Source organism: Spermophilus citellus (assembly GCF_964194105.1).
Source record: "Spermophilus citellus genome assembly, chromosome: 3".
Classification (NCBI taxonomy): Eukaryota; Metazoa; Chordata; class Mammalia; order Rodentia; family Sciuridae; genus Spermophilus; species Spermophilus citellus.
Window position 1 is genome coordinate 229,796,490 of NC_138184.1, and position 15,114 is coordinate 229,811,603.

Here is a 15,114-nt window from a genome sequence, read left to right on the forward strand (position 1 = left end):
TGATCCCTAAACTGGGACTCCCCCAGATAGGCTTCACCTGCCAAGGGACCGCAAGTGCAGCCTTCCTGGACACTCTGCTCAGAGTGTAAAGCATGACAGTCACCTTTAATAAACCAAAGAGCTACAAGTAACCTGCTGCCTGGTCTCAGGGACACAAGCTCATGCTGATAACCACTCTGCAGAGACTGGGAAATACCAGTGGGGCTCAGAGCCCGGGCAGCTGTGCCTCTGGAGCGATGGGAGGATGCACTGGGATCAGGGAGGATGCACACTCTGGATTGCTATGAGGATTCCAAGGACGGGAGGTTGGGAAGAGGATACCTGGCCTCTTCCCTTGGGATCCTCTCTGGAAAGGTCACTGTGAGGCTTCAAAAAGCAACTTTGAACTTTATCCTGAGGATCAGAGACAGCAAGGTCAGGGAAAGGCATGAAATTGCCCTACAATCACATGAGAAGAAGGGCCCAGGGGCTCTCCCAGGGCCACCTCTGGGCCTGGGGGTTGAGATTTGCTAGGTAAGATGGGGGACATCCCCTACCTTCAGACATGCAGAGAGAACTCTGCACAATAAATACAAACAGAGCTGAGGTTTCTCCTGCAGGGGACCAACTAGGGGGCTTGCTTGAATCCTCTGGTCACCTATGCAGGCCAGGCTAATTCACAGTATAAGCAAGACTTCTAAAGGATATGGGGAGCCCTAGGTTTCCCAAACCAAGAAGCCAAGTAAGAAAAGAAAAAGGGCTGCATCAGTAATTCTTAGTTATTATACACTAGCCGGGCTGAGCGTGGCAAGTTTTATTTCTATAAAACTATTACAAAATATTCAAAAATACATTTTAGTAAATTTACAGCAGTTATTTCTCAATTTATTAATGCAAAAACATCCTTTTTTTTTTTCTCTGTACAAACTACAGGCTCCATCCTTGTGGGCTCATCACTATGTGCACTTTTAAAAAATATTTTCTAATAAATTCTTTGAAGTTAAAAATAACAGTTCTTCCAGTTTGTCAAAAAAAAAGTGTATGTGTGTGAGTGTGTGTGTGTGTGTGTGTGTATGTGTGAGAGAGAGAGAGAGAGAGAGAGAGAGAGAGAGGGGGGGGGGGAGGGAGGGAGAGGGAGAGAGGGAGGGAAAGGGAGAGAGAGAAGGAGAAAGAGACAGAGACAGTCTTGGTTTTTCAAGAATGTGGCCAAAATGATGATTACAATGCAATATTAAACCATGAAGACAGTACAGGTGATGGCTGTTACATTGGAAACTAGTTAAATTAAAATAATATATTTCATATTTTTACACTATTTCAAAAAATGAAATGTCATTAAGTATTGATCTCTCAAAAATCTAATTTACAATTCTGTGTATAAAAATATAATTTGTGGACCCCCATGAAGCATGTTTTAGTTTACACTTGCCGAAAAGCAGGAGCCTAGCAGAAGAGGGACGGAGAGCACAGAATTCTGCCTTCTGACACTCAGGCCCAGGGGCACGTAGAAAAATAGACTCTGAGCAGGTTGCTTGGCCTCACAAAATAATCTCCCCCAGTACAGTTCACATGATAATAATAAATTATCCAAGACACAAACTAGTTAAGGCTCTTGAAGGTCCGGTTCATATTATTTAAAACATCTATTCATACCAAACAAATAAATAGCCAGGAGAGGAGGAAAATAACCAAAATAAAACAATAACCAAAAAATTCAAAATATATATATATAAACTAAACACAACAACAAAGCTCCCCGTGGTCTCTGTTTCCTTATAGTCTACTTTGGACTGTCCTACTTTATTATTATTATTAATTATTATTATAATTAAAAGTCTCATTCCGTGCGCGTTTCCCGTGTGTCGTTTGCTTTATCTCGCTGTCGCTTCCCGCGCCCCGCCCCCGCCCCTCCCATCCGCCTGGACTTCAGCTGGACTTGACCGCCATGCCCAGCGGGTGCAGGGCCTCGCTGTCCAACAGCCAGGTGCCAATTTGGTAGAGCAGCTGGGAGTACCAGTGGATGCCCGTGGTGGCCGCCGCCCCTGGAGCCTCAGCCGCCCCTGGCGCGGGCTGGGGGGCCCGGCCTCCGCCCCCGCCGTCACCTTCGCCGCCGCGGTCCGTGTGCGCGGGCGCCAGCGCCGCCAGCAGCGCGTGCGCCAGGCGGAAGGGCGCGAAGGCCCGGTGCGCCCAGCCGTGCTCCTCGATGACGGCGTAGCACGAGGCCAGCACCCGGTTGATGAGGATGGTGCCCTGCGCCGTGAGCGGCGCGTAAGCGCCCGTGGCCTCCTCGCGCAGCGTCACGCTGTGCACCGCGGCCTGCAGGAGCCGGCGGTCCCCGTCGCGCTCGGCCACCACGTACACACGCTGGCCTGGACGCACGCGGCTGGCGAAGAGCGCCCGGCGCCCCGGCGGCAGCCCCGTGCCCCACGGCGCCTCGGGGTCCCCGGCCGAGTCGTTGTGCGGCGCGACGAAGAGCAGGTGCGCGGCGGTGAGCAGCAGTCGCTCGCGCGGCTCCCGCGTCTCGATCACGTAGAAAACCTTTTTGGCGCCGTCGTCGCGGTCCAGGAAGGTGAGGAAGTCGCTGTAGAGCAGCCTGCCCTGGTCGTCAGCCGCCAGCACGCGGTCCCCGGGACGCAAGTCCTTCACCAGCTTGGTGCCACCCTGCTCCAGGTGCACCGTGGCTGAGCCAGGGAAGCAGCCGCCGGATTTAGCCGCCACCGAGTTCTCTGCGGGCGGGGATAAGGGAGAGAAGAGGGCACAGGGGGTTGAGTACCACGTGGGACGGGAGGTGTGCGCCACGCGTGAGCCTGGGCCGGGGCTCGAGTCCAGGTTGTCCAGCGCTGACCTCGCCCCTCCGCCAGCCCCGCCGCCTCGGTGGCAGGATTCAGATGCAGGCGCATTCCTGAATGACTCCACGTCGGGGCCGGCGTTTCGGGAAGGAGGCCGGCTACCCTCCCCGCCTTCCGCCTTCCTCCCGCCCCACCGCTCACACCCAGCCTCGCTGCGAACTCAGGATATTTGTTCGCCCCGTGGATTCCTCGGGAAGCCTTGAGCTCGCGCGGGTGTCAGGGCGCACCCTCCGCGCCTCCCGTCCCCGAGTCTCCCAGTGTGCTCCGCACCCAAGCTGCGCTGGAACCCCACCCCGGATGGATGTTCCCCACCTCCCCCGCCCAGCAGGGCCCTCTTGTTAGCCTGTTGGTGGGGGGAGTGGTGTGTGAAAAATAGCTGTAGTAGTTGTAGCAACTGGCCAAACATTCCAGAGAATTGCCCGAGGTGTGAAAATCCGAGGCTTGTGTGGATTTTCTAATTAAAATCCAATAAAGGGCCCAGCTTTGTCATTGTGATTCTGGAATAAATAGAAGACACTCTTGGAAAAGGGGACACTTCCATTTCTCCTCCTCCCCTTTCTCAGCTCACTCTCCAGCTTGTAGGCTGCCCCCTCCCTATTTGCTCAGGTGCAACCCCCACCCCCGGCCCCCCGTGTGCAATTCACACACGGGCTCTCCAGAAGCCCGGGCCTCACAGGCACTATTTGCACAGCCAGGCCTCTCTGGGAAGCACTCGAGATGTGTATTTGAATTTTAAATGGCCAGGCCTGCTTGGAGCGCTGGAAGCGCTGGGTTTCAAGGCCCCTTGACTACCCGCTTCCTCGGCCCTCCATCGCTTTCTGAGGCTCACTATCCCGAGGACAATAATTGAGGTTGGGGCGGAGCACGGGCGAGGGGGGGGGGGCGGTGGCAGGGACGAGAGGCAGGGAGGTATGGATCTTCTTTGCATTCCAATCTCCGGGATCATGCTTTTTGCAAATAGAGATTGCGAGAAAGAATTTTCCTGCTGGAATTACAGAAGGTTTTTAATCTTCTCATCGGTTTCTCTGTCATGAAGTGCGAGGCTGGCCGTTGGAGGTCCTCTGTAGCCCCCCCGGAATGCGACCCCGGGCGCTAGCGAGCCCAAGTCGTCGAGTCGCACGACCCTGCTTGACACGCACTGCGCCGCGCCCAGGCTAGCGTGCGCAGAATGCCAATGAGCGGCTCGGCGCCCAGGGTTCTGCTCTCCCGGCAAGACCCTCGGGGCGGGATTACCGCTGCTCATTTGGGAAGAGACCTCTAGGGACTTCCGCCAGGGGGACCTCACGAACAGTGCTGGCGTAAAGGAGACCTCGCGCTTCTAAGCTCAGGAGCAAGGTCCCGGAAAGGGCGAGCCGGGGGCTGAGGGCCTCCCGCCACTACCATTTCCCATCCGGAGCAGAGAAAGAATCCCCAGCAAAAGTCTCCTCGCTTCGAGCCGGTGCAGGGGTAGGGGCGTCGCCAGGAGCTGTACTCTTTCCTACCTGAGCTCCCACACCTTCACCTTCGGTTGTTGCAAGAAGCAACGTTTTCTTACCTATGCAGTGGGCTTTAACACTGTTTTCCTACTAACGTGCCCTTAAAATGCAGTTTAGAAGAAAACGGGGAAAACTGGAGGGGGGCACGGAAGACAATTCCTTCGAAATTCACTGTGAATTGTCTTGCTAAATGTGTCTACTTGTCCGAGAGATGGCAAGATCTGCACATACAGCCCCAAGTCGGGTAGTGCGCGTGTGTGGGTAATGCCTCGCCGCCGTGGCTGTTCCTCCCGGCAACAGCATGTGGCGTTGCAGGCCCAGGGAAGTCAGCCTCAGCCTGGGGCCAGGCGCTCCAGCTGCAGACTGGGAGGGGATGGCCTTTCCCGTTCCTGCCCTACGCAGGGCACCCCAGCTGGGTTCCTAATAAGAACGGATGCTTCCTTTGGCTCCAGATGTTGGAAGTGGTAACTACTGGGTTTATTGCCTCCCACCAGGCCTCTCCCCAAAGGCTTAGCGAGTGAGTTAGGTTAGTTAAGAATCCACAGGCGCTCAGCAGGGAGGAGCCAGCAGCCCATTTATGCCCTGGACAGACCCTCCTGCACTTAGTGGGAGTGGTGGTAGGTTTTTAAGCCCCAAATGAGAGAGGAAAGACCTGGCTAACTACAGAGTCGCCATGGAAATTTCAGTACTCCCCGCCAACCTTCACTCTTTCTTCTCGTTTCCACCACCTGCAGTGGGGACTCCAAAAAGTGGGGTCTGGAGACTCTGAAAGCCACACGTCTTCTGAATCTGGGCTAGAGAGCCAGTGGACATCCGCCTTCAGGGTTGGCAGGGAGGGGGCTCACAGGGTGCTCCTTCCTCCCTGGCCCTCACTTCCCTTTTACTTTTCCCCTCAAATTAGAGGTGAGGATGTTAGTGTCCTCAATTGTTAGTGTCCACAAAGTGTCAAAGACCACTTCATAGGTCAAGAAAATAGTGGCTTCTTGCACCAACAGATAGCCTTACAGGACAGACCTGGAGTGAGGGTACTGTACTGTGTGGGGTCAAGGGATATGGAGAAAGGCTGGGCATGAGGGGTCTTACCTGCTTTCACGGAGCAGTGGATATGGGCCTTGGACTCATAGTACACCCAGTCAAAGCCGGCCTCCACAGCCAGGCGGGCCAGCATGCCATATTTGCTCCGGTCACGGTCAGATGTGGTGATGTCCACAGCACGACCCTCATAGTGCAGTGACTCCTCCGAGTGGTGGCCATCCTCGTCCCAGCCCTCAGTCACCCGAAGCTTCACTCCTGGCCACTGGTTCATCACAGAGATGGCTAAGGCATTCAACTTGTCCTTACACCTCTGTAGAGAGAAGGGGTGCCCAACCAACAGACCTGTTAGCTCCACCGCCCCACCACCCACGCCAACCCATCCATCAGCCAGCCCTGACCAGGCTTAGGGTAAGGACATGTGGAGAGAAGTGGGGAGACAGAACTAGTGTGGGCATTGGGTGGGGAGAAGGGAACAGCATTTGCAGGAGGAGCCAGTTCTCTTGGAGACAAGCTGAGGACCTCCTTCCAATCCTGAAACTGCAAATCAACTAGCATGGTCTGAGAAACAAGCAGAGTTTCTCTGGAAGAGGTAAACTGTGTTTCAGACACAAGCTCCAGAACCCTCTAGGGGCATCATCGGCCAATGCCACCCCCACCCCCACTGCTCTCCACTTCTTAGACCTGTCTCTGCTCCCCCCATTCTGCACACCTGGGCCAGGGTCTACCATTCTCTCTGGGGTAAATCCCTGCTGAGGAGGCCACAGAGGCCAGTGCAGAAAACAGAGCCTATTCTGTGCACTACTTAAGGACAGGGAAACCAGCACCATCTCCCTCTGGACCTTCCCTCCTACCCTATGCCTATCCAAGGCGAGAAGGAAGCCAAAGGTGAGGGAGTGATAGCCACTCAGGGTGGGAGGCAGCCCAAGTGCTCGGAGGCAGGAGGCAGGTGAGCTCTAATGTCCAGCATGGGTAGGGCCGCAGGACAAACATTCTCTGTCTGGGCGGCCACATTCCTCCCCTGTGGAACTCCTCTGGGCCAGGCTGCTCTGGGTCTGATTGTGTTCTTGTTTTCTTTAACCTGTTCCCTTCCTCCTTTCTTGTTTTCTTGGCTTTGGTGCAGAATGGTGTCCAGCAAGTTTGAAGAGCAAACTTAAAGGGTGGGGAGGGCGGGCAGGAGAACAGGTGGGGGATGGGACCCAGAAAGGCCTGAGGCCTCTGGAGCCCGGCCTGCCCCTCTGCTTGCTCTGCTCCCCTCCACCCATGTGCAGGGCAGAGTGGAACTTGGGATTGTGGGGGCTCCATCCATAATCTTGGGCCATATTCAGAAAATAAAAATTGAGTCAAGTGTGTGTGTGTGTGGGGGGGTACTCATTCACTACCTGGGCCTTTATACTGCTGTGGGTTGGATTCGGGATTTGAAAAGGGGGAACTGGAGATACAATGATGATGGTGCACCCCAAGAGAAGCAGACCAGGAGAAGCAATTGCAAGGTGACTTCTGTGGAGGGTAGGGCTGATATCCACCCACCCCAAGGCGGGGAGGGATGCTCTGCTTGGAAGCAGGTTACTGGGATGGAAAGGACCCTAGTAACAGCCAGGGGAACTCTTTTACAAAGGGCGGAGACTCTTGCAAGGACTCTGCCTGCGCTTTCAGGGGACTGACAAATTGCGCAACAGGAAAAGTCCTGTGTATCTGGCAGCAATAAAAACCAGTAATATGGTCGCAGAGTTAAACATACAACAAATGCCGAGAGGACAGGGGGGCTGGGGCGGCCCTGGTAACAGGTCAGCGCTTGCAGGGTTCTGGGCCTGCCGGCAGCTTTCTTAAGAAGTAAAAGAAGAAAAAAAGAAGAAAGAAAGAAAAAAAAAGTCAGAAGGACAGAATTTGAGTGAGGTCATCTTGAGGATTGAACGCGTTTTACATGAAAATCAATCAGTAAACCAGGGTCCGTTTAGAGCCGGGATCTGAAGCCCGGTGCGCGCAGGCGCACACCGCGGTACGCACACGCACACTGCCACCCCCATTCCAGCCCCCACCCCATTACAGCTCCTTTCTCTAGGGAGGGGGGAGCAGATGAGGCTTTAAACAGCTTCCCACCCAGCAGCCTGGGAGAGGGAGGGCAGCACGGACCCAACACCCTGAGCTGCGCCAGTTGGGCAGGCATGGAGGACCCCAGGCGAGGAGCCCGGCGCGGAGCCAGGCCCGGGCGACCAGGACAGGCCGAGGCCAGGGTTGCCAGAGTTGGCACCCCAGGCACCCCGCCCTCCCGGGCACTAGGCCCTGTGCGGCCTCAGCTGGCGGCTGCAGGACGCTCCCCCGCCCGGGCTGGGAGGGATTGTCTCGGGCAAAGCCGGGAAGCTCAGGCCGGTTATTAATTCATTGGGTCGTGTGCCGCGAATCAAGTCCGACTCTGTGCAGCCACCGTGAAGCCCAGCAGGGCCGCCGGGGCGGGCTTTGTGTCGGCAGAGGCCAAGTTGCTCCCCACGCCTGAGCTCCTGCCCGGCGCGCCCAGAAGCTCGGGGCTGGGACCGCCGCTGCCGGCAGCCGGTAGGCTTCCCCCAGTGCAGGGGAAAGAGACCCCAGACCCTAGACGCGCCTCTCCCCCCCTCCCCCACTGAGGAAAACAGACCCCTGTGTTCAGAACAGAAGAAAACATCCCCAAGCCCCACACCCGAGCTCCTTTCCCCATCGCCTCAAAGCACACAGGAGGTCTATTCAATGTGGCGTCTCAGGTGGTCCCCCACCTCAGCCCGCAGAGCCGGCAGATCCGGCCCCCGGCCGCCTCCCTCCCCAGCTCTGTGGCCGCCGGCACCCTCGCCTGGCACCCGAGGCCTGCGCCAGGAGAGTGTGTCTGTCTGCGCTTCCCCTCTCTCGGTTAATATTAACCAGGAGTTCATGCGTTCCAGAACTGCTCCGAAAGTTCCACTGGGGACGATCTTGCCATGGTTGAGGGACTTGGGCGGCAGTCACATTAGAGAGACAGGGAGGGAGGCAAGACAGAGGACGAGGGCCATTGCGCACCTGGGCCCCAATCAGGTGGTTATTTAGAATGGGGGCCAGCGGGTGAGCAGGTTCCCCAGGAGCACACACCTCCTCTGGGCGGGGAAGGGTCCCTAGCTGGGCCCCTCCACCCACCTCCAGACTCTCACCACCCAGCCCTCCCCCTCCCGCCCGCTTAACTCTCAGAATCCTTGGAAGAAAGCCCAGTGGAGGGACGAACCTAGTGGCACCTCGAGACTGCCGCCGCTCCAGCCACCCGCGGGTTTAGGAGACTCTTTGCGGGATAGTGATGTGATCGTGGCCTGGCTCTCCCCCACCCCGGCCACCCCACTTTGGCTGCCCCCCCCACCGCCTTTTGTGTTGGGAAAAGGAATAGCCACTGCCCAAGGAAAAAAAAAAGTATTTGTTTTCGTTTCGTTCGTCTGAGGGAAGTTGACAGAAGGTCAGAAGTTCAAATGCTGCCAGTGCGCGCGGCGGCGAGAGTGGCGGGGCGTGGGGCCGGCAGCCCCGGTCCGGGCAGGGCGGACAGGGTGGGGGAGGGCCCTGGCTGGGGGCTCTAGTTGGGGCGCGGTGGCCGGAGGGGCCGAGAAGACGGTGGGCCGGCCGCGGGTGGCGGCCCTGGGCTGTCCGCGGAGCCTGCGCTGCGCCCGGGCCCGGGAACCCGCCGGCCGCGCGCTCCGCCCTCCGCACCCCCGCCCCCGCCGCGGGGTAATTACGGCGGTGGGAGCCGGGCTCTCAGCTCCGGCCCGGCCTGCGCTGGGCGTGTGGAGCGGCCGGCACCGGCTGCCTGCGCCCAGCCCCGCGCGCGCTGAAACCGTAGCCGCGAGATCGATCACCCCGGAGTAAGTGGAGCTGAAATGCGTCTGCTCCGGTGCGCGGCTCCGCGCGCTCGCAGCTCTGCAGCAGTCGACGAGGCCCAGGCCCCTGGGCAGGGGCGCGGGCCAAGGACCCTCTCTCTGGCGGCCGCCTCGGGCAGACAAGGACGAACGCGACTCGCTCAGCCGGGGGACCTAAGGTCCCCGCCCCTGAGGCTTTCTTTTCCATTGCCTCCTTCGTTTCGGATTCTGAGGACCTGGAGGCCGCCCGTCCTCCTCGGGGAGTGAGGGTGACGAGGTGACTGGGCTAGCAGGAGAACTCCCTCAGCTGGCGGCACGCACCCGGCACCCCGGGCCCGTGCGGTTAACCGTGGCTCGCGCTGCTCTTGGGCACAGGCGCGCGCGTACACACTCGCGGTCCAGATTTAAAGTGGTCGGCAGCAGATGAGGGAGTGAGGGAGTCTCCTCACTGCGTCCCCACTCCTACCGTTTGCCGGCTCTAAACCGAGACCCGGCTGCGGTCTTCTTTCCACCTCCTCACCCGGGAGCCCGTGGCTAGCAGCGCGGCTCTGAGGAAGCTCCTCTTTCCCTCCCGCCTGCACCTCCCCCTGCACTTGCGCCCCACCAGCGCCGCTCCGTCAGCCACTGTGCGCACCTAGCCCTAAAGGTAGGACTTGAATATTTTAATAGGGCAATAAAAAGGATGTTGACCTATATTTGCAAGAAAACCCATTTCTAGCTTCAGTCATACGTGCATGGAGTTTCAGAAAGTCTAGAATTGGCTGGGAGATTGGCAGCCCAGAAGTCTCCAAGGAGGTGGGAATGGAGAGAGGAATTCATGTTTTGCTTTGCCTCTCCTCCCACCCGCTACCCCTCACTAATATTAATTCCCTCTTAATTCTTATGCAAGCAGGTTGAAAACTCAAGTGATGCAATGCCAATAAGTTTTAAGTCCCCCCCCCCAAGATACCCCAGCTCCAGAATGAAGAGCATCCCGACAGAAATATCAATACATCTGGTGGGCACAAGTGGGGAGGACAGAGTGGCAGTGCGATTCAGCGGAGGCTAGCAGGGAGCTTCTGGAGCCCCTGGCTTTTGTCAGACGGCCCCTGGCTTTTCCAGTTAGGATTCTCTGGTACTGGTGGTGGGGATAAAGGGTGAGGACAGTCTTGAAAAAAGAAAACCACAGAGAAGGAAAACGTGTAAGCTCTGAGCTCTAATACTCAAGGCTACCTTTGAACAGTGACCTGGAGGTCACTTATGATTATGGGTGCATTCCCACAGCTTTCCTCCATTTCCACCCTGGACTTGGAAAGGGCAGATGCCCCTCTGAAGTCAAGGTCTCCCAAGTTACAAGCTGGAGTAGAGGAAGGAGAGGGGAGGCTGTCCCAGCAAGACTAATCAAATCAGGGCCCAAATGGACCACATCCCCTTCTGTTCTCACCCCACCCACACCCTAAACTTCTTTGATGGACTCTAAGCTTCCATTCTCCTCTAGGAAGAGGAGCCCTGCTAGGTGGGCAGGTGGGTGGGGAAGGAGAGGGCCAAACAGTCTCCTGGTCTATCCGCCCAAAGAGCAAACAGAAAGTGTGGACTGTTTGGTCGCAGGCAGCCCCCTCAAGGAACACGCTCCACGCCCCGCGCAGGGTTTCTACCTGAGTCATCAGCCTGTCTGCTCCGGTGTTTTCTTCATCCTTAAATATGATGTCGGGGTTGTAATTGGGGGTGAGTTCCTTAAATCGCTCAGAGTTTCTGGAGATCTTCCCTTCATATCTGCCGCTGGCCCCCAGGGTCTTCTCGGCCACATTGGGAATAAACTGCTTGTAGGCTAAAGGGGTCAGCTTTTTGGGGTGGCGCCTCTTGCCAAATCCCCTGCCGGGTCCGCACGCCAGCCCGGAGCACACCAGCAGCGAGGAGACCAGGACCACGAGCAGACATCTCGCCAGCAGCAGCATCTCGTCCATGGAACCTGGTGACTTCCGAGCTGTCCCCGCGGGTCTGTGCGCGAGCAAGTGCGCGCGGGTGTGTGCGTGTGCGCTCTCCCTTGCGCTCTCCCTGTCTCGCTGGGCTCGCTCGCTCGCTCGCTCGCGCGCTGCCTGGCTCTTTCTCTTTCTATATAACCTTGCCCGCCGCTGCTGCGGGGGACTCGCCGCCAATCCCCACCCAGACAGGGGCTGCAATGGCAGGCTGCCGGTCGCTGATAACGGAACACATCGGAGTTGGGTCTCGGTCTCGAGGCAGCAATCAAAAGACAAAAAGAGTCTGATTTTAAATGGTAGCAAGCCTGGGGAGCTTGTGAGACAGGCTGCCTTTCGCACTATATTATAGCTGGCAGGGGCGCATCTGATTGGCCAAAGCCGCAGAAGCTTGTCTTCTGATGTTAACCCTGAAGAAGACTACATTTTTTTTTTCTGTTGCTGCTGTTGCTTTATTTTTACCTGAAGGCTTCGAGTTAAAAAAAAATAGGGGGTGGGGGTGGAGGGAGGTCTTTACTAAGAAGAGGTGGGCGGCAGGGAAGAGGCAGGTTTCCTAGGATAAGATCGATTACTGCCTGCTTTGTGCACATCTCTGTGCTTCCCCCTTTACTTTCTCTGGAATGGTAGGTGCTTCAGTTAAAACCAACATAAGTTTTTAAAGGACAGTCTAGACCCTCCACACACACACACACGCCCCAAGCTTCAGTCATCAACAAACAGTCTCTCAAATGTTTGAGAGGGAAACCTGCTCAGCTCTGCTGTTTCCCCCAGAGACTTGATTTTACAGGCTAGGTGCCCCTAGGAGGAGAGGACCCTGCACCTTCTTCTGAAAATTTACCATCCTTGGACAAGGGTAATTATGTGAGGCCAAGACTTTAGGCATTGCTGTTTGAAATGCTTTATGTGCCTTAGAAAAACTTGAAAATACTGCTTCTTCTTTGTGTTCCCATGAACGCCTGACATGGTTCAACCTCTGCAAAGAAGATGAGACTCAGGAGCAGGTCCAGAGTGAGTCAAGGGGCCAGCAGGGCAGACCACCTGGTGGGCACAGAGCAGGGAGCTGGCTGGGCTAGTGCATGTGTGGTAGGAGGAGGCCATTGTGCCTGGGGCAGCAAGGAGTGGGCAAGGCTGTGCACACGCACACACACACCGCACACACACATCGCTGTGATCGATCTGAGCAAAGTGCAGGGCCAGGGATGAGCTGGACATGGAATTCAGGCTCCTTGCCACAGTGAGTGGAGCTCCGTAAGCCAGTCCTCAAGGACAGAGGCCAGCCAGGTGCTGGGGCTACAGACTAAGGGGTGGGTGGGGACCCCGGGGAACAGGGTTCTGGTCAAAGAGCATCACAGAAAAGGGAGCAGTGCGGAGAGTTTAGCAATCCTTGAATCTCCAATCCCTTTCACTTCTTTTAGGAAAAGAAAAAAAAATTAAAAGTCCTAGTTTTAAAAGTCTGAAATTTATTCTTTTTATGGAACATGGCTTCCCCTCTTGTTCCTCCCCCACCCCTCACACAGTAACTCCTCCAGACCAGGGCAAGTGGCATACTGACCCTGAGGAAGAATGCCTCCACGGGTGCCCTGCAGGGATAAGTGCTCGCCTTGGACCCCCTCCATCCCAGGCAGAGCCGAGGCCAGTAAGAAGGTGGGCTCTCAAGCAGGGGCACCTTCCAGCACTTTCTTGGCAGGCAGGCTGTTTTTTGGTGGGGAGAGAAGAGGTGCATCTTAGGAGAGACTCACGGTCAGTTGCTCTCCTGCTCTCCCACCTAACCTGTCTCTTTTCTCTGTTCTACAATTTGTGAAGAATCAAAATCTTCCAGAGAAGGCTGACCCAGAGGCTGGGCGGCACAGCAGCCTGCAAGCTTATCCAGGCCGGCTGAGCAGGGAACTGGGGTCTCCACCCAGCAGACAGCAGAGCTGTCCTGCTGAGGGGGTGTGCCTCTGCTGCAAGAAAAGACCCACCACCCTCTGGGGAGGAAGGGAGGGCCTGTTTGATGTGGTCTCCTGCACAGTAGATGCACGTTGTGCCCCAGGAGTGCTTTGGGACTAACAGGTGACATGAGCTGCCTGGTGTCTACCTGCTTCAGTTCCTTTCCTTCCCTGTTCTTTTCCACCCTCCCTTACAAACTCAGGCATGCGCAGAAAGCCCACAGGACCCACTGCTACCCTGTAGCCCCTGAGCACAGACAGGCAGGCGGTGTGCTGGGGGCAGCGATGCTGTGCAGACAGTTCTCCTCCTCGACATGCAGGGTGGGCGAGGCGTGTTATGGGGGCAAATCCTGAACTGCTCAGAGCTCTGCATGGGCACGGCTGGACTTGGGCACCTCAGGAGTGGTCAGCTCCCTCTTGGTAGAGGGTTGGGACTGGATGAGGTTTGGCATTGTGCTGGGCTACTGGGGAGGTTTTGTCAGACACCTACTGCAAGGGACCAAGGACGCTTCTTCTCTTGCCTCCATCTCCCACCAGCCCTGGGCACTTAGAGAATCTGGTGGCGATTGGCCTTGGGGGAACTGGATGGACCTGTAAGGATAAAGTAATGATGCACCTTAAAACTTGCTACTGACATCTGACTGCAGAGGGCCTTCTCCCTGTCACGGGTGGGAAAAACCTGGAGGAAAGCAACGACATTTTGTACCTCTTATCTGAGAAACAAGGGCGCGGGGCTGAGCCACCTGAGAAGCTGCAGCCTCTGTCCCTACGCGCCGTCCCTCCATCCCACCCACTCCCCACTTCCCAGACACCACACACGGCTGCCTTCCACCTCCAGACACCAGATGGCTCCCTCTCTTTGCCTTTCCCCCTCCAGACAATTTGGGCCCCTCCCTGTGCCAGTCAGAGGTTCCAAACCCTGGCTTCTGCGAGACAGGAGCAGACATTCCCAGCGCCCTCAGGACCCATTTCCAATTTGTCTAGGCGATTCCCTTCTTTCTGGGGATCATTTTTAGCCCCCCTCCCTCCCTCCATGCTTTCAACCACTCCTGCCTCGCTCCAGCCCTCCACCCAGCCTCCCTGCTGAGCACAGGTGCGGGTCTGCCTTCTGCCCCAGGCCCCAGGAGGCGCCGTCCTGGGCCCCTCCCCTCCCTTCCGGCCCCTGCCGCTAGGTGGCCTCCTCACTCTGCCGTCGGCTCCTGCGTGGCTGGTTTGGGAAATCCCCGCACCCCCAGCTTGGCAGGACCAGGAAGCTTGGCTAGCCTTGTAGGTCCAGCCTCACCCCACTTGCCCTTCCCCCAGTTCAGAGTAGGGATCTGCAGCTCTGACCGTGGCCTCGCCCACCTCTGCCTGCGGGGCTCCCCCAGGCTCCCCAGTTTCACTCCACAGGCTCCAAGCTCACATTTCCTCTTCCCCGTGTCCCTCCCCTTTGATTTCTCTTCCTTATAATAGTTCTGCACAATCTCTTTCCATCCAGCTATTCAGTTTCATTTTCTTTCTGGATTTTTCCAATTTTGGCAAATTGAATTTCTGCTGCTCTATGTCTTTTTGTGATTTTTAGCCACAGTCTCCTCTAAACTCTAGAGGGAAAACTGGCCCTTCGTACTGTTCCAAGGGGGCGGTTTCTTGCCCACCCCTGGGTCTGAGGGATGTGAGCTCTGTGTGCTACTTGGTCAAGGAACCCAGGTGGCTTGTGGCCATGCCGGCAGCTGACCTGAGGTAGCAGCTCTGTTCCTGTGAAAATGCCAGGAAGTGGGGACCTGGCATAGCACAGCCTTCTCGGGTTTCCTGCATCCATGTCTGTCATCCTGCAGTGGAGAGCAGATGAGCTTTGAGGCCATCATGCACAGGGCCTCTGGTGGCTGTGGCCTATGAGAAGCTGTCTCTGCTGCTGAGTGATAGCAGCTGGACCTCACCAAGCTGACTCTTGGCAGCACAGTGCAGAGGGTACTGGAGATCTTCCACCCCCGCAGCTCCACCACTGTGGGGAGAACCTGGGTCCCTCCTGGTTTTGATCACTCTTGGAAGTGAGTTGCCAGTGACCATTCATGCCTAGC

General features: G+C 56.7%; 1 protein-coding gene across 1 annotated transcript; it reads right to left on the minus strand.

Annotated features, from left to right (window-relative positions):
• Window positions 1-1,905: 1,905 nt before the first annotated feature.
• SHH (sonic hedgehog signaling molecule) lies at window positions 1,906-11,274 on the minus strand (the record flags this gene model as incomplete). Its single annotated transcript, XM_081284744.1, has 3 exons — window positions 10,809-11,274; window positions 5,387-5,648; window positions 1,906-2,705 (listed from the first exon to the last, which is right to left on the minus strand). Exons 1-3 carry the CDS (start codon window positions 11,115-11,117, stop codon window positions 1,906-1,908), a joined length of 1,371 nt encoding a protein of 456 aa, XP_081140870.1. The 5' UTR covers window positions 11,118-11,274.
• Window positions 11,275-15,114: the final 3,840 nt, after the last annotated feature.